The following is a 26,020-nucleotide window of genomic DNA, read 5'->3' on the forward strand; positions in this document are numbered from 1 at the left end:
AAATAAACAAAATAGATAAGCCTCTAGCCAGACTTATTAAGAGGAAAAGAGAGTCAACACAAATCAACAGTATCAGAAATGAGAAAGGAAAAATCACGACGGACCCCGCAGAAATACAAAGAATTATTAGAGACTACTATGAAAACCTATATGCTAACAAGCTGGGAAACCTAGGAGAAATGGACAACTTCCTAGAAAAATACAACCTTCCAAGACTGACCCAAAAAGAAACAGAAAATCTAAACAGACCAATTACCAGCAACGAAATTGAAGCAGTAATCAAAAAACTACCAAAGAACAAAACCCCCGGGCCAGATGGATTTACCTCGGAATTTTATCAGACATACAGGGAAGACATAATACCCATTCTCCTTACAGCTTTCCAAGAAATAGAAGAGGAGGGGATACTCCCAAACTCATTCTATGAAGCTAACATCACCCTAATACCAAAACCAGGCAAAGACACCACCAAAAAAGAAAACTACAGACCAATATCCCTGATGAACGTAGACGCAAAAATACTCAACAAAATTTTAGAAAACCGAATTCAAAAATACATCAAAACCATCGTACACCATGACCAAGTGAGATTCATCCCAGGGATGCATGGATGGCACAACATTCGAAAGTCCATAAATATCATCCACCACATCAACAAAAAGAAAGACAAAAACCACATGATCATCTCCATAAATGCTGAAAAATCATTTGACAAAGTTCAACATCCATTCATGATAAAAACTCTCAGCAAAATGGGAATAGAGGGCAAGTACCTCAACATAATAAAGGCCATCTATGAAAAACCCACAGCCAACATTATATTGAATAGCGAGAAGCTGAAAGCATTTCCTCTAAGATCGGGAACTAGACAGGGATGCCCACTCTCCCCACTGTTATTTAACATATTACTGGAGGTCCTAGCCACGGCAATCAGACAAAACAAAAAAATACAAGGAATCCAGATTGGCAAAGAAGAAGTCAAACTGTCACTATTTGCAGATGACATGATACTGTACATAAAAAACCCTAAAGACTCCACCCCAGAACTACTAGAACTGATATCAGAATACAGTAAAGTTGCAGGATACAAAATCAACACACAGAAATCTGTGGCTTTCCTATATACCAACAATGTACCAACAGAAAGAGAAATCAGGAAAACAACTCCTTTCACAATTGCATCAAAAAAAAATAAAATACATAGGAATAAACCTAACCAAAGAAGTGAAAGACTTATACTCTGAAAACTACAAGTCACTCTTAAGAGAAATTAAAGGGGACACTAACAGATGGAAACGCATCCCATGCTCATGGCTAGGAAGAATTAATATCGTCAAAATGGCCATCCTGCCCAAAGCAATATGCAGATTTGATGCAATCCCTATGAAACTACCAGCAACATTCTTCAATGAACTGGAACAAATAATTCAAAAATTCATATGGAACCAGCAAAGACCCTGAATAGCCAAAGCAATCCTGAGAAAGAAGAATAAAGTAGGGGGGATCTCACTCCCCAACTTCAAGCTCTATTATAAAGCCATAGTAATCAAGACAATTTGGTACTGGCACAAGAACAGAGCCACAGACCAATGGAACAGACTAGACAATCCAGACATTAACCCAAACATATATGGTCAATTAATATTTGATAAAGGAGCCATGGACATACAATGGCGAAATGACAGTCTCTTCAACAGATGGTGCTGGCAAAACTGGACAGCTACATGTAGGAGAATGAAACTGGACCATTGTCTAACCCCATATACAAAAGTAAACTCAAAATGGATCAAAGACCTGAATGTAAGTCACAAAACCATTAAACTCTTGGAAGAAAACATAGGCAAAAACCTCTTAGACATAAACATGAGTGACCTCTTCTTGAACATATCTCCCCGGGCAAGGAAAACAACAGCAAAAATGAACAAGTGGGACTATATTAAGCTGAAAAGCTTCTGTACAGCAAAAGACACCATCAATAGAACAAAAAGGAACCCTACAGTATGGGAGAATATCTTTGAAAATGACACATCCGATAAAGGCTGGACGTCCAGAATATATAAAGAGCTCACACACCTCAACAAACAAAAAACAAATAACCCAATTAAAAAATGGGCAAAGGAACTGAACAGACGGTTCTCCAAAAAAGAAATACAGATGGCCAACAGACACATGAAAAGATGCTCCACATCGCTAATTATCAGAGAAATGCAAATTAAAACTACAATGAGGTATCACCTCACACCAGTAAGGATGGCTGCCATCCAAAAGACAAACAACAACAAATGTTGGCGAGGCTGTGGAGAAAGGGGAACCCTCCTACACTGCTGGTGGGAATGTAAACTTGTTCAACCATTGTGGAAAGCAGTATGGAGGTACATCAAAATGCTCAAAACAGACATACCATTTGACCCAGGAATTGCACTCCTAGGAATTTACCCTAAGAACGCAGCAATCAAGTATGAGAAAGACCAATGTACCCCTATGTTTATCGCAGCACTATTTACAATAGCCAAGAATTGGAAGCAACCTAAATGTCCATCGATAGATGAATGGATAAAGAAGATGTGGTACATATACACAATGGAATACTACTCAGCCATAAGAAAAGGGCAAATCCAACCATTTGCAGCAACTTGGATGGAGCTGGAGGATATTATGCTCAGTGAAACAAGCCAAGCAGAGAAAGAGAAATACCAAATGATTTCACTCATCTGTGGAATATAAGAACAAAGGAAAAACTGAAGGAACAAAACAGCAACAGAATCACAGAACTCAAGAATAGACTAACAGGTACCAAAGGGAAAGGGACTGGGGAGGATGGGTGGGCAGGGAGGGATAAGGGGGGGCAGAAAAAGAGGGGTATTAAGATTAGCATCCATAGCGGGGTGGGAGAAAGGGGAGGGCTGTACAACACAGAGAAGACAAGTAGTGATTCTACAACAGTTTGCTACGCTGATGGACAGTGACTGTAAAGGAGTATATAGGGGGGACCTGGTATAGGGGAGAGCCTAGTAAACAAAGTATTCGTCATGTAAGTGTAGATTAATGATTAAAAAAAAAAAAAAAAAAAGCAGTTCCTATGTGGTGACCTCTAATGAGTTCTACACAATGATATAAAGGGCATATAAAAGTGTAGGCAAAGGGTCTGTTTGTGTTTATACAGAGGATCAAAGCCTAATTTGGCTACCCCGAAAATGAACTAAGATACGATATGAAAAAGAACTTCCAACATCAGCACTCTCAGGAAGACTCATGACAGAAGATGATCAGCAAAAAAAAAAAAACAAAACTCCAACAAAGATCCACGCACTGTCACAGGTGTAGATGCACTCATCCCACCAGTTCCTAGACTTGCCATGGGAATGATGAAGGAGATATCTAAGCTGGCCTGTGCATACAGTAAAACAAAAATTGGACTGGATCTATACTGTTGGAACTCAACCAAGAATTAGGAGAAGTGCAAATTGTAGCACTCCAAAATCTTACAACCACAGACTATTTATCGTTAAAAGAACATACGGGATATGAACAGTCCCCAGGAATGGGTTGTTCTAGTTTATCTGAATTCTCTCAGACTGTTTAAGTTCAGTTGGACAATATCCACCATATCATAGATAAGTTTTCACAAATGCCTAAGGTGCCTAACTGGTTTTCTTGGTTTCACTGGAGATGGCTGGTAATTACAGGTATGCTTTGGTTAGGTAACTATATTCCTATTATGTTAATGTGTGTGCACAATTTAATTAGTAGTTTAAAACCTATCCATGCTGAAGTTACTCTACAAGAAGATATGTCAAAGAAATAATCAATCTTCCCAGGTTTTCTTCCGCCTGCTACTTCTATAGCCTTTCTTCTTCCTACCTAATTACAACCCTTAAATTGAATTCGTGCTACATGTCGAATTTACCGAGTATCATAATTCTTCCAAATGGTAAAGACACCTCAAGACAAATGCTGGGCATAGAAGCCACAGGGCATAAATATGCAAAGAAGTAAAAAAAGCTAACCTTTTCAAACAATAAGGCTTCTCTCTCACTTACCAACTTAACATTTCCCTGTATGGCCCCGGAAGATGACTGGTTAGCCAGAGACGGGTAAGATTCCTCAAGGGAGGAACAACCTAAGACAGGCACAATCGCAGGGGGCCATCTGGTGAGAAAATGGGGAGCAGCAGAGGTGAGGCTTAGAACCTCCCCCCTCATGTTCTGAGAGAAATCTTCTGCATACATGGATGTTTATTGCCCTTGTCTAGCTCGGATTAACACATAGTCTACAGGCACACACCTGATCATCTACATTTGCTCTCTTACAACACTAAACTCTGTTTTCTACCTTTATCTCGTATCTACCTACCACTTCAACATTTTATTAAAAATAATAATAATAGAGAAATGTGGTATCCACATATAAATCAAGTATAAAAATCAAATGAATATTCATATTTGAACTGACTGTGTATAGTTCATAATGCATGAACAAAACTGAAAGCTTCTGTGATGACTGCCCTTGCACTGTTCACCATGTAACTTATTCACTATGTAAGAATTTGTACTCCATGTAAGAATTTGTTCGTTATGCATCAGAAGATTGGAGACTGACGAAAATTAGGCTTGGGGTGGATTAATGATTGTGCATTGAGTATTGACCCCCCTATACAGAAATTTATTGTGGTTAACAACTATTTGATCAATAAATATGAGAGATGCCCTCACAATATATATATATTTAAACACACTTCCAATTGTAAAATAAATAAGTAACCGGGATGTAATGTATAGCATAAGGAATATAGTCAAAATATTGTAACAACTTGGTATGGTGATACCTGGTACCTGGAATTATCATGTATATAAATGTTGAATCAATGTGTTGTACACCTGAAACTAATGTAATGCAATACTGTTGTCAACTACCCTTCAGTAAAAAAATAAAATAAAATAAATAAAAAAAAAAAGACACCAAAGTTGGTTAGGTACACAGAAAATGAAGACATTAAAAATGCTTTAGAATAAAGGATTCTCATGAGTATAAAATTTTGCCCAACAATGACAAGCACTTACAAGTAAACAGTTTTGCTTTTATCCAAAATTATTATAAGGCTTCATATTTATCACTTTAATGGATTTATATTTTGGTGTGTTGATATATAATTATTTTAAAAGAACTTAAAATCCTCTACCTAAATAGAACCAGCAGAGAAGTAATATATGTAAAGTACAAGGGCATAAATATAATTGAAAGCCATAGTAGTCAACTTACATAAACATTTAAAAATACCAATATTATATAATAAATGATTTTAAATAACAGCATAAATATTTTAAGGATTATTTTGAGCCTAAATGGTGAAAATATTTATTTAAGTTCAGTTGGAGAGTATCTTAAAGTTTAGAAAGTTTAACAGCATTCACCATACTTTAACAGTTAATTTTGATTTACACAGAAATTTGGAAAAGTACACCATATAAACCTTTCAGCCAGCACTTTATTTATTTATTTTTTTTTAGATAATTATTTTTTATTGAAGGGTAGTTGACACACAGTATTACATTACATTAGTTTCAGGTGTACAACACAGTGATTCAACATTTATATACATGATAATTCTAAGTACCAGCTATCACCATACCAAGTTGTTACAATATTTTGACTATATTCCTTATGCTATACATTACATTCCGGTTGCTTATTTATTTTACAATTGGAAGTGTGTACTTTTTCTTGGTTGTTGTTGTTAGGGCATCTCTCATATTTATTGATCAAATGGTTGTTAACAACAATAAAATTCTGTATAGGGGAGTCAATGCTCAATGCACAATCATTAATCCACCCCAAGCCTAATTTTCGTCAGTCTCCAATCTTCTGAAGCATAACGAACAAGTTCTTACATGGAGAACAAATTCTTACATAGTGAATAAGTTACATGGTGAACAGTACAAGGGCAGTCATCACAGAAACTTTTGGTTTTGCTCATGCATTATGAACTATAAACAGTCAGTTCAAATATGAATACACATTTGATTTTTATACTTGATTTATATGTGGATACCACATTTCTCTCTTTATTATTTTTAATAAGATGCTGAAGTGGTAGGTAGATACAACATAAAGGTAGAAAACATAGTTTAGTGTTGTTCAACCAGCACTTTCTTAAGCATGAGAAAAATCATTATCTTTCTTAGGTTCTTCAATTTCTGTCATAAGAAGCATAGAGAGAACTATATATTTTGGTAATTAATTTCCTTAAGATAATGTTAGAAACATCATGTTCTTTAAAATATAAATGAATTTCAAGGTGAGCATGCTAGGGGATAATATTAATGGCATATAATTTATTGTGACAAGAGATCTGATCTGAAACACATTAAGAGCACTTTAAAAAATCCATTTGCAAATTCCTGAAAATATGAAAGAATGCTATGCTGAACCCGTCTCAATGTTGAAATCTGAAAATCTATACCTGTAAATGCTTGTGCACAATATCTGGCATGTCTTCCTCATAGAAATTCATTAGGAAATTTTCATATTCTGAATATGTTGCATTACAGCTTAGGGTATTACCTAAATGCTTGCCATTCTGAGTGAAGACTTAATTCAAAAAAGTATGGATTGAAATGTATATGCTAATTGATTTGGTAATATATGTAATTTTAGGGTCCATTGTTATCTTAAAAAGTAGTTGGCTGATAACACATTGAGCATCTACTCTATACCTGGCATTCTTTGAACTCATAAGAGAAAGGTGTGACCTCTGTCAATCTAGAAGACATTTCTTACATTATTACTGCTCCAAATGAAATATTCCCTTAAAACTATCTGTATAAGCAAGGTTTACTTGGGCCTCAAAATTACTAATAGTTTTCGGTAAGATGTAGTTTTGACAACTTATAAACAAGCTCAAATACATTTTTGTAATTTATTTACAAATATATTGTTATAAATGGTATCTAACCATCTAGCAGGCAGTGAGGAATGTCATAAATCAGCACTACAGTTGACAATAAAAAATTAAGTATACATATGTGAATAATAGAAGTGTTTATTATTAAAAAGAACTAAAATTATTCTGGAGAACCGAATTCATTAGCATCTGACACTGAGGGTGGTGGGTGATAAGTGTTATCATTTTTATACATAGGCTGTCAAATTTGAGTGTCACATAAATATATGGATGCATTTCTATATATTTTTAATTCTTCTTTCTCTCTTCCCCCTCCCTTGTCTATCTCTGTTTTTCTCTGTTTCTCTCTCTCTCTCTCTCTTTGCTGAATAAGTTTAGGACAAAAATTCCATAAACACCATTAAACTATTTATTTTTCCTTTGTGTATTTCTTAAAGCCTTTAATGGGCTTTTAAACTGTAAAACTCCTGAAGGGGTACAATGCATGCTGATTTTCCAAACAGCATTTATTTCTTTCTTTTGCTTGAGACTATTTTAATGTATACATATCAGCACATGAATGCTTTATGGAATGGCATTTGGGTAAGCAAAGGCTAGTCAATTCTATAATATGGTTTGATGTACATTAATAAATATGATCATTTCCAGGATATTCAAGGTATATTATCAAACGCTGAAATCTATGATAAAGTGAATATAATTTAATTGTTACATCAATTTATCTTCACATATTTCATGAAATTAAATCAAATCTTTTGCAATTAAAATGTCTCTTTATTTTAGATAGTAAAGAAAATTTGGAGGTACATATTTTTAATGAGATTACCTGCAGCTTAATTTTGTAATACATGTGGCACAAAATTCAAAGAGTACAAAATGAATACAATGAAAGTTCAGTCTCTACCCCAATCACTTGGTTCTCTTTTTCAGAGGAGCCAGCTAAAAGATTTTTGTGAATACTTATAAAGATATGTGACATATTCATATATACACTTTTTCCACTTTCTTTAAAACAAAAATTATAGGTGACTGAACTATGAAAGCAAAAGCAAGACCTCAAGGCAACATTTAAGGCAGGTATTGGAAATAAGTTTTCAAATATTTTGTTAAAACATTTAAATAGGTAAATTTAAGAAGAAATCAGTTAGGAAGTCACTAATTATGAAACTTTACTATGATGAGTCTTGTATAAGTAGTACACTGAAGTCTAGTTCAGAAAAATCTAAGACAATTTTAAATATACATTTTAACATCATTTATTTAATATGAACCTACATGGGAGAAAATTATGTCAATGTATTAACATGTGACAAAATTAAAATAAACATAAGAATTATAGGAATTTCCAGGTGCAGTTTTCTTAATAAGTGATCTGTAACATTCATGGTGTGACGTCAACCTAGCAAAGACACCATAGAGCCATTGGCTTTCAATATTAATATATAAGTCGCTTAAATATCTATATAAAAATGCTGATTTTGCTTTAGTAACTCTGTGAAATGAACAGAGTAGAATTGGTTATAATTGAAGCAAAACATGATTGACTTCTTCTGCCCCATGTTTCTGGGAGAATGGATTAGAGAGCTCTATTTCCTTCTAGAAATGGGGAAGATTCAAAGCAAAAGCTTTCCCTATTTCCCTGAATATCAGAAAAAATATCTACATTTGGGACATTTACACTTTTGTCATAATGCACACACACCAAGCCTTAATCAGCCATTATATGTAAAGTATACCACAGTGATCCATTTTATGAAATAATTAATCAACAGCAACCATAATTATAATTTCAAAATGTGTTATCTTACCTACTGTTGAATTTCTCTGGGTGTTTTTCTCTCATGATGTGGAATCTGTGAGCAATGGAGGCATCCTAAGTAGAAAAACAGAAAAGAAAAACAGGACAACTTATGATCCTATTATTTTGTGGGAATAAAGGTTGAAAGAAAAAAAATATTAATGAATAGTATTTATAAGTGAACTTTTTCTTAACAATATCATTGACAAGAAAATGTTCTGAAATTAGGCAAAAATGTGTAATCCAGATAAATTCTGTGCAAACGATTTATATTACCATTTCACCATTGGCTACTTGTCATATCTACTTCTAAGAAACTATTTCTATTTAATTTACAGAGCTCCTTTAATAACTGGTTTTGCCTCTGGCTCAAAGCATGTTTAAGATAGTATATATGAATATAAATGTCAAAAAGTAGTTGAAAATACTGTTAGACAAGAGCTGGAAGATTGGCCTAAGTGGAGAAAAATCAGGTGGAGAAGCTCCTAGTCCTTAGAGATTAATTATGGGTAAAAAGAGAGTGTGAGGGTGCCTTTCTAGTAAAGGTAAGTATAATAAATGACTTTAAAGTTTGCTAAGAGTGTCTTGGATGAGCAATTATTAACTGTTCAATAAGCAACTTTCTGACATATCATATCTCGCTTAATGGAGAAAAGCAAAGAAGAAAAAACTATTTTTTGAGGACTGGGGACAAGTGTAATTAGGTTCTAAGACCACCAAATGCACTGAAACCTAGTGAATGTTCCTTCCTTTAGGAAATTTCCCTTTAGGAAATTCATTCAGAGTTTCTATGAGAGAGGATCACACTGAATGTATGAAATTGGGAAATAGTGTGATTCGAGCTTTTCAAGCACAGACTGTTCTTAATGACTTTAAACAGTTTACCTTGTATTCTAAGCAAGGAGATATTTTCCCAGTCTTCATCTACACATGATTAATCACCCCAATGAGAAACTAATATATTTACCAGTCATCTCAATAGAAATAGGTCTATTGTTGCAATTAACTGTTAATTTTGTTTCATAGTGGAGATTAAAGAAAAAGAAAAACCAAACACAAAGGAAATAAAGAAATAGTGTATTTGGGAGAATCTCAAAACACTAATCAAGAATTAAAAGTCTAATGAATTAAATGAAAAGGCTAATGTGCTTACTCATGCATAACAAAGCACAAGGCACAACAAGAGAGGGACCAATGCCCACTGCAGATGGCAGAGAGTTGCTTTTCCTGCAAGACAGAACTCTAATAGAACTGTAAATTTTTCTGTACATTTTATCCTCTAAACTGAGTGATTATGTTAATCCACAAGTAAAAGGGACACAGAGGTATAGATTGGTGTGCAGAGAAACAATGCTTATAAAAGTTATAAAAAACTCTATGGTTTGCTATTCTAAGATATAACTTTGTTATACATACACAGTCAGCTCCCTGGTTTGCTAAGAAGTAGGAATATCAAGATCTCACTTTTAATGGTCCAATACCTCTCAAATCCAGTCACAGTTTCCTCTTTTTAAGAAAATTATCACTGATAAGTCATAAATATATTCTATTTTAGAATGTGATGTTGTCTTACATATGAAATTAAGGAAAAAAATCTGAGTGTGGCTATTTAGGATATATTATACAGCATGATCATTAATTAATGTTTAAAAATGATTTACTTTGCTTTATCCCAAACCTGGTTAAAAATCAATTTGAAACACCTTATAATTAAATGCATACATACAGCAGAACAGTTAAACAAAAGCAAAGGAATATGAATCAAGTCCTAAAAATGAATTCTCAATACTGGTTATCCATAGGGAGACTATCATTGAACATACTTCTGCTTGAATTATCTGTCTTTGCTAAATTGAATAACTGAGACTTTTAAAAATAGACTGGGTATATAATTTACTTTTTTAAGCAAACATACATATATATATTTGTAATGACAAATCTCTTCCTTTTCAAAGCAACATAAACAGGACAAAGAGAAGGAGAGAGGAAAGGAAAGGAGAAAAGGGGAGAGAAGAGAAGAGTATCAAAAGAAGACTATTTTAAGTAGACTGGACTTAACTGAGTCAAGTCTTAGAAATATAGAACAGGAACAGCCAAAGATAAATTTAATGTTAGCTCTATCTCCAAGATACTTGGTCAAAGAATCATGTAGTAAGAGAGGGGGGAAAATAAAAACTACTGACAAACACTGGCATGCCTTTTCCTTGTATTGAATGGGTTTCACCACAAAGAGAGGCATTGCTGACTACAGGATTGATAAGGAACAATGACAGCAGGTGTTCATTTGGATGATAATTCACACCAAATTCCCATGGGACCCTGTCCTTTTGGCATAACCCCAAGAGGCTTGAAAGAGATCTGCCAAACTTATCCAGCAGCCATATTTAAGGGATACTTAGGATTCTCTAAAAGAGACCAACATTAAAATAGTGTTGGTTTTATATAAATTTTGCCCTTTCTTTCTCTGTGTATTGTGGTTTTCAGGAAACAAATTAAATCAGTATAACTTCTACACTCTAGAATGGACACACTGAACAAACTGAATTCAGACACTCTCACTTCCAAGACTTGAGACTTTGAGCAAATTACTTATTTACTAGCTTCTTTATCTTTAAAAAAGGACGTTGATACCCCTTTATATTGATATCCCTTTATACAATGTTGTGGTAGAGATTTTTTGAGATTATTTTATATAGAAATTGGAATAGTACTGCTGAGAGTTCATGTATTTTACGTCCACATCAGAATTTTATTTAAAGTAAAAAGGTGTGTTAAAACATAATTCAATTGCATATTTTGAAATATGTATTTACTCACTACCAAATTGGTTTTATTATTTCCTGAACATATGAAATACTTTCACTTTAAATTAATTTAAAAAATAAAATTAGATATAAGAAATAAAAATAAAAAACATCCATCTTCATGAAAGCAAAACAAATTTAAATTTCATTACTTTGATTTTCTAAGCAGTAAGAAATAATTTGTCTTGAGGAAAAAAAATATGTATCAGAGAATCAGCTTCTTAGCCATATTTGTCTTTAATATTATGTTACTGATACTTTTCTGAAGAGTGAGTTTTGTTTTTCCTGGAGGCGCTTATTATTCAATTTAAAAAAAAACTTACCCTAAATCTCCAAAATCACATTTTAGGTTGTTAACCTGATGATTTTTCTGTTGATCATAACATTTTAAATTGAAAAAGTACTCTGTGAATGCTGAGATACATAAGCCTATACAAAGTCTATGAAAAGAAAGACATCAGTAACTCATTGTTACTGTAAAATGTAAATGTAAATGTACTGTAAAATGAAATGTAAAATGTATTTGCCCCAATACTGTCATAGTTACTATTTTTTTAAATTCCTTTTAAAGAAACTTTCTCTGACAAATATTTTTACAAAACTCATCAAGTAAATTGTTTTTATTTTTATTATTATGTTAGTATGACACCAAATCAAGTAACTTCTCAATTTCATTCTATTTCAGCATAGAATAAAAACTCAACCAGTTAGAAATGAGTATCATCAAAATAGTTATTCCAAAATTGCATTTTGGAATTTAAAATTAAACCTTGCATAATAAATGAGTTTTCATTTTGAAATAGTTTAGATCCTCCTTAGTTTTGGGTGGACAAACTGCAATAATTCTCTGGGTATCTTTGTTTTAACAACCACAACTTGCTAAAAATCTTCAAAAGTTTTTGGTGCTTTCTTTGTTGAATCTTACTGAAGATTTCCACATGACACTTTTTCCTTTTGGAAATAAATTTATTTCCTTTTGGAAATAAACATACAATAAAATTCACCAATTCAATGAGTTTCAACAACAGCATGCAAAATAACTGTTTTCATGATCATGATATAGAAAACTTCCATCACCCCCAAAAGTTCCCTAAGGTCCCTTGCATTTATATACTCTTATATATACCCCCTTCTTTACTTTTAAAAACCATTGATATGCTTTCTGTCACTGTAATTGGTGTTTTCTAAAATTTCCTATAATGGAATTTAAAAGTATTATTTTATGTGTGGCTTCTTTTGCTTTTGCAACTCAGCCATCTGTTCCAGTATCACTGGTTTGTCCCTTTTTATTGCTAAGTAGTACTCCATTGAATAGATATACCATCATGTGTTTATGTACCAGTTGCTGACATTTGGCTTTTTATAAATAAAGCTGCTATGAACTTTTGATCACAATTCCTCTTATAGACATGTGTGATTTTATCTTTTGGGTAAATACCTAGGAGTGAGATTGCTGAGTTGTAAGTGTACACTTTTAACTTTGTATGAGAAACTGTCACATTACTTCATGACTTTTCAATGTAATTTGTACCATTTTGTATTTCTATCAGTAATGTAGTAGAGTTCCAATTACTCTACATCTTTAACAGCACTTCACATCCACACCAACTCTTGGCAGTCTTTTTATTTTTACCATTCTAATAAACACACAATGGTATCCTTGGAGCCTTGTCCCTTATGAGCCAACACCAGCTACTTCATTAGAGAGGTCTGCCAATTCTGATGAAACTAGAGGACATGAGAGTTCTGGTACAGACTTACTGGATGCTCCCAGCTCTATCATAATTGATTCATCCTTTTCTTACTTGTGCCACTGAACAATTTCAAAATATCAATGCCCACTCACTGTAATTCCATTTTTGTTTTCTAGCCCATACTCACCCCATGCACAGCCTTACTGGTTTCAAAGCATTCTTTTTTTCTATTAAGTTCCTCCAACAAATATTCAGACAACACATGCTTAAGAGTCTCTCCTGAAGCACTCTGAGCTATGAAACTAATTATGATCTCTTTCTTGACTAAACTATACTTTAAGAGTAATAAACTTAAAACTTCAATGTATACAGAAGTACATAAAATGGAAATGTCCTGTATTTCCACAATTCTAATTTCTAGAGATAAGAACGAAGATCCTTTCCTCATGTATAATTTTGAAGATTGTCTTTATTTATAAGGTATATATGTATGAATGTATATGTGCACATTTTCATTATTTACCATAATAGGTTTGTATTATACAAAATGTGTTGAAACTAGCATTTTTTCACTTATCAATGTAGCTTAGACATCTTGTTATAACAGTAAATAGGGGTTTTCCTGAAGTTTTTAATGTCAGCAATCTATTCCTTTCCATGGTTATATGATTCCCCTGCTGGTAGGGGTTTGGGTTGATTTTAATATTTTGCTACCTAAATAAATGTTGTAGTAAGCATTTCTCTACACCCTATAAATACTTCTGTAAATATAGCTGTACAGAAAATACTTCTAAGTGGCTAAAAGTGCATGTGAACATTACATTTTGCTATATAGTAAAATATTCTTCAAGAATTATTTAAAAAGCAAACACATTCCCACTAATAACTGTCTAATATTTTATCACTAACTTTATTAGTATCCAATGGGACAAAAAGGTATGCCATAATCATTGAAATAAATTGTCCTTATTGTTGGTTGAAGTTACATGTTCTTATCTATATTTATTCCTGTGTAGACTACTTATTCAAGTCTTTTATCCATTTTATCTATGTTCATGAATACGTATTTATATTAATAACAATAAAGATGATAATTAATAGTGACTGAACATTTACTTCTGCTAATGCACTATTTAAGAGGTTTACATTTAAAATTTCCTTTAACCCTCACAAAAATTTTGAGGTAGTATTATTATCTACACTTTATGAATGAGAAAACTGAGAATTATGGCACTTAGACTCATTCCAGACCATAGAAGAAGCTGTGAAATTAACAGCCGAATACATGTAATTGCCTCTAGAACCCAGGTGTTTTATGCTCTTTACTAGTATAAAATCACACATTGCAATTATTTTCCAAGTTTTCTTTTTTCATTCTTTTTTACCTTGCAGAGTATTAAATTCTTATATTTCAAATATATCAACCTTTTGTTTTTGAGTTTTGAGTCACACTTAGAAAATTTTTTTCTTTTCTCCAGAATTAAGTATAAAACTATTTTTTGAATGATTTGGCCTTTTGACTTCATATTTTACATTAATATTCAAATTATTTCATATTTATTTTGGTAAAGTAGAAATCTTGCCTATTTTTGTTCCAAAATACTATCTATATTAATAGGACTTGTTCTATAATTTAACTTTTCTAAGACATAATTTATTATATGATAAATTTCCATAGCTATAGTTGTTTCTGTGCAGTAGAAAACTATTTTAATTTAATCTAGCTTTGTAACATGTTTTCATGTCTGGTTGGGCTACAGTCACCTTCCCCATTTATTTCACTCTTTAAAAAAATTAAATTGATGGTTATTTAGAAGCGTTATATTTTCAGATAAAATTTGATATTGTTTTTGTTCAAATGACCCTTGCTTTGAGTACCCAGCCAAAATTTTTTGCTATCGCAACTGGATGTAACTTGATAGATACGTTTTGGGAAGACTGAAATACTTTAAAATAACACATCCTATCTTTTAAAAAGACTTGTTTTTCTACTTATGCTTTCTCATATGATTCTTAAAGGGCCCAAAGTTTCCTTCACGTTAAGTCCAATATATTTTTCACTAATTTCATAGATATTTATCTCACTTTTGTATTTACTGTAGTAGAGCCCTTTCTTACATTTTCTTCTTAACTGGCTGTATTTTACACAGAAAACATTAAGATCATTGACTTAGGGACAGTCGCAATGGTATTGAAAACTTTGTGGATTTTAGAAAGGTTAAACAGTGCATATATGACAAATTAAGTAACAATCCCAAAGGGTCAGGAACAGCACACTGTAGTCAAAATTCACATAAAATATTTCTGCACTAGTACATATGAATATTGGCTCAAAGATAGGTAAATTAACACTACAAAGAGCATGTCAGGTCAAACCATCTATCTCACCACATAAACAATGAAAATAAGTGGTTTTCAGAGCTTTGTAAGATTTTGAAACTTTAGGTAAGAGGTTATAGTCTTATAATGTATTTCTCATCTACAATAAATAGTCTTTGCTCTCCTGGCAATCTCTGCCAGCATATACTAATTATATAATGTACTAACTGTTAATACCTTATAAGAAAATCGCACTAATGGCTAAAAGTGAGATTGTTACATAGGTAGATTTATTAGATGTTGGTATCTGTTGTTCTGGCTTAACAAGAGAATTGGAAGGTTTCCATTTTTATGTTCCAAAATAGTTAATGATGTACAGGAATTATTTAATTTTTTAAGATTGTTGCTGAAAACAATCAGTTGTTGTTGACTTGTTTTCTTTGGAGCAAGCAGCATTATGGCAATTTTCTTAACTCCTGTGATCTTTTTAGGTTTTCTCTTTTTATATAAGTTAATATTTTTCATGGAGTCATCTGTAGTAAGTAGGATGAATGGTGGCCCCCAAAGATATCAAAAACTAATCACTAGAACCTGATTACATTTTTGCAGATGTGATCTGCAAACTAAGGATTAATATTGCTTGGGACCTGCGACTCCTTTTTGCCTTGCACTCCCTTTCTTATATAATAGAAATGTCTGTCAGACTACAGTTGTTCCATCACTGTATATTGATAGCAGGTAACTTGTTTTCTAGTTTCACGTGTCCACAATGGAGAATTGACCCAGGATGGATCATATTGAGTCTCACCCTAACTTTCAATGATTTAGTGATGATATTGGGGACTGAGCTAATGATATTTAGATAAGAATTGTGACCTGAGCTGATGATGTAACAGATTGAGACATTTGGAGATAGTGAGACGAAGTCAAAGTATCTTGCATGTGGGACAGATTTAAATCTTAGGGGGCCAGAAGGCAAACAGTAGTGGGATGGATGGTGACCCCTAAATATATCTGAAGCTTATCCTTGGAAATGTTATCTTATATAGTAAAGTTTTCAGAAATGTGATTAAGGATCTTGAAATGAGATTATCCTGAATTATTCAGGAGTGACCTAAATGCCCTCACAGGAAGTCATTAAAAAAGAGATTTGACAGACAGGAGAGGAGGAGGTAAAGTGATCACACAATCTGAGACTGGAATGATGCAACTACAAGTCAAGGAATGAGGGCAGATACCAGAAACTGAAGTGGAAAGGAATGAATTTCCACTTACAAGCTTTAGTGGGAGCAGGAATCTGCTGATACCTTGATTTCTGCCCAGGAATACTAAATTTGGATTTCTAGCCTTTTGAACAGTAGAGAACAAATTTCTGTTGTTTTAAGCCACCTAGTGTGTGGTAATTTGCCACCGAAGGCATAGAAAATTTATACATTATCTATTCCTGTAGGTTTTTCTGAGAAAAGAATTATCTTATAATATTTTAATTTTGCCTGAATCCACAGTTATTTCTATTTTCTCAATTCCAATCACAGTACTTGTTGTATATAACATGATGTTCAGAATCTAACTTATCAAAAAGGTATATGAGAGAAAATAAGAACAGGCATCACAAATTCTGTATGACAACTATATAAAGTAGGCATGAAACAATCAGAATCTTAGAAAGGTAGAATTTCTTACTTTGACAATAAAGAATTAATTGGACCCTAGATGCTATTGCTGAGTATCTATTTAACATTGCATTAGAGGTCTTAAGAAATACAACAGATCAAGAAAAAATATGAGGTGTATGTATTATAAAGCAAAAGAAAAACTATCATTATTTATAGTTAACATAATGTTCTGTATAGGAAATCCAGAGGAATCAACTGAAAACCACATGATTTAAGAAAACAGTTTAATGAGCTGTCTAGATATATGATAGCATATAAAATTAATTGAATTGACCACATTAAAACAAAGTAATACAAAATTACCCCATTCACAGTGAAAACAACTATTACAATTACAAGTATCTGCTGTGGGGAGGATTGCCAATTTGAGTGCTATGGAAAAAAAGATAATTACTGAAGGACACAGAATAATGAACCAATGGAGATGCACACTATCCTGATTTGCAGTGACTTGAGTAGATGGGGTTAGATGTGAGGAGTGGGACAGTTTCTTCTGAACTTGAGCATTAATGGAAAGACCTGGACTTTTCTGAGTTACTTTAAATTTACTCTTTGAATTGGTTTTTGGTGTGTGTGTATGGGTGGGTGTATGGGTGTGTATGTGAGTGTGTGTGTGTGTGTGTGTGTGTGTGACTCCACAGGAACTCAGAAGCATAAAGGTGCATATCTGCAACTTATCCTGCTGTGAATACTTTACATGGAACCCACTGTGGGCCTCAATAAGCTATGGATAACACTTATACTCCCGGGACAACCAGGGCAATTTTTCTAGATTTAGGAATTCAGACTTAAGAGAAATACATGATTGAGAACAAGATGACAGGTCTCAGAATAAAGCCCGTCTCTGGGAAAGGATATGGGATTTGCTGAATGGTAGATACAGATTCAAAAACTTCCAAGAGTTTTCTTTAGGGAGACTTTTGCAAACAGGTGGCTTCATTGTGAACAGGCTTCTCATGAATTAATTTTTTTTATGAATTAAGAAATTAAGAAATTTCTTGAAATTACTTTCCTTTGGATGATGACAAAAGTTATAATTAGCTTTCACTTTAAATTATTGCTGTCAAATTTTATAATTCTCTTTAGTTTTTAAAAATTTTTTTCCAATTAGTAGAGTTGGAAAGAACCATGCCACTATGTGACCACGTGGCAGAGGGAAGTGAGATGAGGCCTGTCCTCACCTCAGCATCTTCCCTCTCTTCTTCCCATTCATGAAGAGACCCCTCCAGAAAGTGTGGCTTTACACTGCAAGGTGAATCATTAGTGTACCACGAAAAAAATAGATGATGTACTCTAATTTTAGGAGGTGCATGATCCTAAATGGAGGAACCTTTATTCTTGTTAAATGACTAACAAAAAGTCTTTGAGAAACCTATAAGATCATGCAGGATACCAGGATAAGTAAATGAAAGCTATCATTACACTACACCTAAGTTCTTCGGGAAAATATGAGGGAGCAGTTATCAGACCCAGAGGACAGCGTTACATGGGGAAGATAGCCTTGAGAGAAAAGGATAACTAATTACAAGTGATTTTTCCTGAGGTAGCCAGGGATGTAAGTACCCTAACCTTACTTTCCTCCCTCCCTGCTTGGGCATACAATCTCTCAATTCAATCAGAAGCACAAGGGCAAGAGGAATCTGGTATCTTTATAGGACACTGCGAGGCAGACAGCAATACAGACAATGGTAGAGAGATCTAGAGAGGCAAACAGAAGTTACCCAAAATAAAGAAATAAAGATTCAATACTTACAGAAGAATGGAAACTGTGTAAGAACATAGAAATCAAAGAACCACAACCACCGAATATTTGGGAAAGAATGAACAAGGTGACCATTGGGATATCAATATAAGTATGAATCAAAGGTATAACATACATACATATATGTATATATAAAATGTACATACATAATTTTGAATTAATTAAATAAAAGTTATTATATTGTCCAGAAATACTGATCTGTTTCATTTTATAAAGCAAACCACCTGAAATAAATTGAGTTACGATGCCAGAAAATGCAAACAAAGTTGCCATTGTTATCTTAAAGCACCTCGTATAAGCTTAGATGTATATACTGGGAGTGCAGTATATAAACAGAAAAGTTTCCAGCTTTATCAAAGAATGATACATCCCACATAAATATATTTCCACTACATGTATTCACAAAACATTTAAATTTTGCTAATTGTGAAAAGAAGTATTTTTTTAAATTGATAGATTTTAACTTAATTAAAAACAATGAATAGATTAATCCATTGCCTCATTAAAACTGATAATCAGCATCACCTCTAAGCTACTCTTAATGGCTAGGGTCATCCCATTAAGTATCTTGTACAGCAACATGCTGCGGCCTTCAATGTGTGTAGAGCAGTTTGCTCTACAGTGACTCACTCCAGACAGTGTTGTGATGTTTTCTAGTTTTCTTAGGATTTGTATTCCTTTCCTCCTCCATCACATCAAACTCTTACATTTGACTTCTTGCTAGAGCAAAATACGTCTGTTTCTATCAGTTCCCCTCTGTTTCACTTTTTTCAATTTTTGTATTTTGAAAAGAAATGGAATCTTAGAATTTTAAATCTAGAATTGACCTTAAATACTGCTCATAGCTTAGACTAGCACAGTGGATTTAACAAAGCCAAGGCATGTCTGGCATATGGCCAATAAGTATAAAAGGAGCTAGACTAGTGTATGGGGTTTTCTTACAAGTGAATTCTAGGAATTTGTGTATGAACTTTGAGTTAATCATTATAACTGTTCTTTGATTTTTTTTCCATACTTATTTCCTACATCACCATTTCCTCTTGAAAAACCAGCAATTAGGAAAATTATCTTTGATGAACACTATTGGGATTTAAATATTTTGTTTTTCAACTCCTATAAATAAAAATATGTTAAAATTGTAAGAGAGTATGGCATGAGTTAAAGGAAATGTAGAAAGGATTAGGTTGAGTTTCAAGTATAAAAGAGAAAACCCATACCTAATATTATATAATAAAATAAGGAGATTTTACTTATATTTCAATGTTTTTATTCAGTTGTTTATATATCTTTCATAAAGAAGAGCTCATGAGACCAGGCAGACTAGTTAAGGTTTTTGGAAAAAATATTTGACTAAAAGAACCTAGAGATATATATACCAAGAAGAGAATCTAAAGCATAAATCCTTCTCTTAATATTTTTGTCACATACAACACATGGGATTAGCACTGCTAAAAAATGTCTTGATCAGTTTCTTCACATTAACCTTAACCTTCTAAACAAATTTATGGAAAGAATAATCAACTTACTGCACACTTACTATTATTACAACTATATGATTTCTATGATCAAAATGTTCCCTTAAATACAAATTTTGTTCTAAGCAAATTCATGACTTGTATTGAATGAAAAAACCAAATTTTGCTCTAAGTGTTTCTTCTGATTAAAAATTACCAGACTGGAGGTGTAGCATTCTCAAATGATACAAACAGTATAGACTACACAATTGGTGACTGCAGTATAATCCGATTTATTTATTTTTTAATTTTGCCTTGATTCCTAATGAGAAATAAACAAAAGAGATCTAAGTTACATAAAAATCTATGAAAGCCCAATTCATAACATGATCATTATTCATTAGATCAGGAGCTCCCTTTCTAAAGAGGCTGAGGTCAGAACTAGATAAAGAAGTGTGCCATTTATATACTATAGACACAGCAGCTGATGCCCACGTAGCAAAAAATATTTAAATCAAAATTGTTACTAAAAAAAAGAAAAATACACTTCAGAATAAAATTAATTTTTTTTACACTTCAGTTTTGGCGTTGCACCGATTAGTCTGGTAATGAAGCTCATCGTACCCAAACCTTGATGTAAACACTGTACAATTACAAAGCAGCCCTGAAAAGGGAAATTCTGGACATTCCTCTTCAGTGGGTACAAATGAAGTCAGACCCCTCTCAGAATGTCCTGCTTTGGGTCTATAGAAGGGGACATCGGTAAATATGTGAAGACACTCTCCCCATGACTGACAAAAGAGAAGTCAACCCCATTCTCACATTAAGCATGGATAGGACTACAGTCAATGAGAGGTGCCAGGACTCCAGAGCACAAGGAGTTATACACACTGGAATAATACACATGATGTTAAAGTATAAGGACACAGGACGATGTCCAATTTACTGAAACAAGGAAGGCAGAGGCTTGTTCATAGCTGGGCAGGGTAGTAATTAAGAGCACATTTGTTGCGGTCTGACAAACAGCTCTTATCCTGCTATACTCATACCATCTCTGTGCTGCTGCTTTCTCACCTGAAACATGGAAACAGTCCATATCTGACTCATCAGGTTAATACTAATTAAGTAAAATTATTCTTGTAAGGATCTTTATTCCTCAGCATAAAGCCTAACTATAAACAAAACATGAAAGCTATCATTGCATTGTTCCTGTACTAGGCAAATGAAAACTGCTAGTCTGAAAATATCATGGAAGAAACAAATTGATGGTATCTTAACACAGAACTAGTCTACTTCCTTATCACCTGACTAGAAAACACTTACAAAAAAACTTTGCTAAAATGATCAAAGGCCTAGAATATTTCCTAAATTCTGCCAGTATCCATTGAATATTGTAGGATTCCAATGCATTTTTCTAAATTTTTGACCTCTGTAGAATTCTTATCTCATAGTGTATTCTTCTTTCCTAATTTGAAAAAAATTACTAGTATATGAACTGAGATATTAATATTTTATTATAATTACTAAGCTTGCCTGAGATTATGAATTCAGAAAAAGCAAGTCACTATCACATTTTTAAGCCATATTATTAACATATTTAACTGTTCTTTTCACAGAAAACTAGATATTTAACTCAGTTTTGGTTTCTGGAAACCCTAAGTGTTTTGTTGATATCTATTATCTTCAATAATCAAGATATCGTTTTCAGTTAAAAAGAAAGGTTGGATCCAACAATTATATTTAATGTCTGATGTTGATTTGCTCATTATAGCATTGATTCAATCTGATAAAAGCTACAAATGTATTCAGAGCTTTGATGTAAGTTCAGCAAATATGCAAAGAAAGTCTTGTCATCTTAGAATATCCAGGGAGTTGAAATGTGATAGCATTTTCTTATAATTCACAATCACAACATAGGTAGGTCACTGGGATGGTAGAACAGTGTGGAGAATACAATTAGTGACTCTGTAACATATTATTATGTTGACAGTGCAGTGGAGGTCTTTATAATATGGGTGAATGCTGAACCACTGTTCTGGGTATGTGAAAGCATCATAAGATGGTATATCAATGATACTTTAATAAGAAAAAAGAAATGTGATAGCATTTTCTATAAAATCTCAACCTAGACATAATTCTTATATTAGCAAAATCAATCTAAGTTGACACCAGATGTATGATTACGGGAGTGACTAGAGTTAGGGGTTGGGAATGACAGGGTGGTATAAGGGCAATGAGCAAACAGGACTAAGATGGGGGGAGGTAGAGGTAGTGAAACAAGAAGGAATGGAAAGGAGGAAGGGAATTAAGATTGAAGAAAACAAAAGAATTTCTACTTACTGTCTCTAAGCAGGAATGGGAATAAATCTCAAAGGTGAGGATGGAAATAAGCCTGCTTGTGAGACTGGGGTATCCCCTTGGAGGACAACACTAGGGCAGGGAGATGGATAGTTTAACAGAACTAAGATAATTTTCATAGAAAAGTATGAAAGTAAGGCACTGTATAAAATATTCATAAAGTCAACGAATGCCAATAGTGATGATACATCAAGCACTATGTAGGAAATAAAAACGTATAGTCTTTATCCCATTAAAATCTGTAAGCTGAGTACTATCACAGATCATAAGTAATCAGGTTGGAGTAGTCAAAACATAAATCAGAATATATGTGTCTATATGTAAATAGTCATGTTTATGGTCATGTAGGTCACTGTCTCTTAAAGGTCACAGCACAAGAATTGCTTCAAAAGTGATTCTAGTTTTATTAGATGAATGATTTTTCAAATTTGATTATATTATTTATATATGAAAAACAATGGATACTGACAGTTTGGTTGATTTCAATAAGCTATCTCAAAATGAAAGCATATGCTCTATTTATTTGCTCCATCTTAGGGGAGAAGTTCCCACCAGAGTGTTGCAGTGCACTTCATTCTCCTTCATCATTCCGTTTCCACTCCTCCGCCTTCTCCTTCCTATTGATCTGTCTTCAGTCTCTGTCCTCAATGTACACACAGGAAAGACTCTCTGTAAGAGTTCATCTTTTTTTTTACAAAATTTTCCTCTCCTAGAACTGTATACCGGCCAAAGGCATTTTGGTTCTAACAGGATAAAACTGGACTGGCAGAAGCTGCTTGTTGCCTTTTCCCAATATCTGTTTCCCGCCTCTTTTCAACCAAAAGAGCTCTAATTTAATCAGGGCAGTCATGTACCCAGCTAATAAAACAAATAAATGCTAAATCCCCTGGGTTCCTCCATAGCTAGAAATGGTAATCTAAATAAGTTACTTTCCACCTTCCACCACCACCACCTTACTCATAAGTATGCAGATGTAAATCCTCAGAGATAGAGCAGGTAACTTTAAAACATAGGATAAAAACTGTGGCTGAGACCTGCAGGGGCAAAAGGAGATTGGTCCTTTGAAACATCTTAACGGCAGGATTACCTCTGAACTCCAGGGGTCCTATTAACTGAAGAAAGAAGCCGCTGACTCCTAACTTTGTTATTGCTTCATACAGCCAATCTTAATTAACACATAGGTGATCACTTCCCCAGCATCTCATTTCTCTAAAAACATACAGAGAGGGAGACTGCAAATTCTACAATTGTGATTTCTGAAAAAATATTTCACTCAATTTTCTTTATGGTTAAAATTACAAAATTTTATATTTGTGCAGAGCTGTGTGATTTCTAAAGGGTTTTTTTGCAAATTATATATTTGGACCTCATTACTTTTGCTAAATTAGAAATTTGAGCTTTTTTTTTGACAGAAACAGGGCAGATATTAATATCTTCATTTTAGAAAGAAAATATTTATCTGGGTTTAAGGGACTTTCCTGAGGTTCTGCAGCTAACCAGGAGGGCAGAACAGTTTATTCTTTTGTTTCCCAATCTATTAGTGATCTTCAGCAAGAATCCCAGCAATGCGGGTAGTTCTCTTGATGTTCATTTTAATGATGTTCTTGCCTCTAAAGTATTCCAACATTAACTACTGTTAATGCAATTAGCATCCCATATTTCCTAAAACAATTAATATTATTCAGAAAATCACAAGTTGCTTATGTCCATGATTCTATTCATAATTAATCTAAGGGTAGATTTCATTTAATTAATGATGTGTTTCCTAGGTGATGTTAGAAAACAAAATGATGTTGACTGGTTCTCATTAAGTAATAAATGGCATTTGGGCATATTCTTTGACTCCAGCATGAATACAACTTTCCATGTCCTTTTCTGTAATCATAGTCTTTACAGAGAATAAAATCAGTAAGTCAGTAGCTTGAGACCATTATCCTAATAAATGATTCTAACAAGTTAAAAGTTGAGTTTAAATCCCTCAAGAAAAATACCTCATGCCTTATGCTACAAAGAATATCATAAGAAGTGACCACAGAACTCACACACCAGTATACTAGTGCTTTACAGAGGATAAAGGGTTATGCTATCATCTTCAAATGAATAATATTGGTTAAGTAAATTTGCAAAATACTCCAGAGATAAAGTTACTCTGCTTCAAATATAATATAAAAGTTAAAATCTATTCAATAGAAAAAAATTAAGCTTATAAGGGAAAGATGCTCGTATTAGCCTTCATTTACTACGACAAAACAGGGCTTTAACTAGTTTATTAAGGGTTTTCCTATGGGCTGCAGAGAAAGCAACAATCCTTTCAACAGGTTTTATTTACTGGAGGAAGGAGCTGTTCTGTTGGGGAGTGAGGAGGAAGCTACAGTCCCGGGCAGAGGTGAGTGTGCTCTCCTTGAAAGCCCAGAGGGGAAAGTCCATAACTAACAGTGAAAGAACATATATCGAACATTGCTTCTGCAACATTTAAAATATTTGGTCATGTTTTCGCAAACTAAAAGTAAAGGCCTAATCCTTACGCAAAGAAAAGTAGCTTACATTTTGGCTTGTTTGAAGATAAGTAAATCCAGTTGTCACATTTATTAGTGTAATACAGATCATACAGATGCGCAGAAGTAATGAATATTAGAAACTACTTTAATCTTGGCCTCACATAAATCATGAACCCCTATAAAGTGTTCCTGGGAAGTCCATACAGGAAATAACATCTTAAACTTCTAAACTATGCCTTTCTTGGGCAGTTATTGCACATGATTCAGTTGTGTGTGTTCTAAAAAAAGACTTAGCATAGTGGCAAATTAGACATATAACCCTAACGTTGTGTATAGGACTACACAACTTCCTTCTTCTTCTGTTTGTCCATTTAATTTCTTTATCTTCCTTTGTATGCTATTAAAAGAAAGTTCAGATGCCTTTTGGACTGATTTTCTGGAGAAAAGAACCATAAGAAAAAACATTGTACAGGGTATAGCCAATAATATACTGTATACTTAAAATTTTGTTAAAGAGGGTAAATCTCATAGTAAGCATTCTCTCCACTATAAAAAAAATTAATGTAATAAAATAAAAGGAATTACACTCCCCAGCGGACTACTTACTAAAAGGGAATATAATTTATCTAGGGCACACATGCAGAACTGTCATAAAAAACCAGAGAAAATATCAAGATGGTAACATAAAGAAAGGGAAACCAGTGAATTCTGTTGAAGTTGGAGAGCTGAAGGTCTACAGATTGGGAATGGACTCAC

The 26,020-nt window shown here is 33.5% G+C and overlaps 1 protein-coding gene across 7 annotated transcripts in view; it reads right to left on the reverse strand.

Annotated features, from left to right (window-relative positions):
- Window positions 1-26,020, reverse strand: part of DGKB (diacylglycerol kinase beta) — a 749,649-nt gene that overhangs the window by 334,710 nt on the left and 388,919 nt on the right. For all 7 annotated transcript variants that reach the window (XM_057504557.1, XM_036894568.2, XM_036894565.2 and 4 more), the window contains one exon: window positions 8,710-8,774. In XM_057504557.1, coding sequence (XP_057360540.1) covers window positions 8,710-8,774 — 65 coding nt within the window. The remainder of the gene's footprint in view (window positions 1-8,709; window positions 8,775-26,020) is intronic.

Source organism: Manis pentadactyla, chromosome 7, assembly GCF_030020395.1.
Source record: "Manis pentadactyla isolate mManPen7 chromosome 7, mManPen7.hap1, whole genome shotgun sequence".
NCBI lineage: Eukaryota > Metazoa > Chordata > Mammalia > Pholidota > Manidae > Manis > Manis pentadactyla.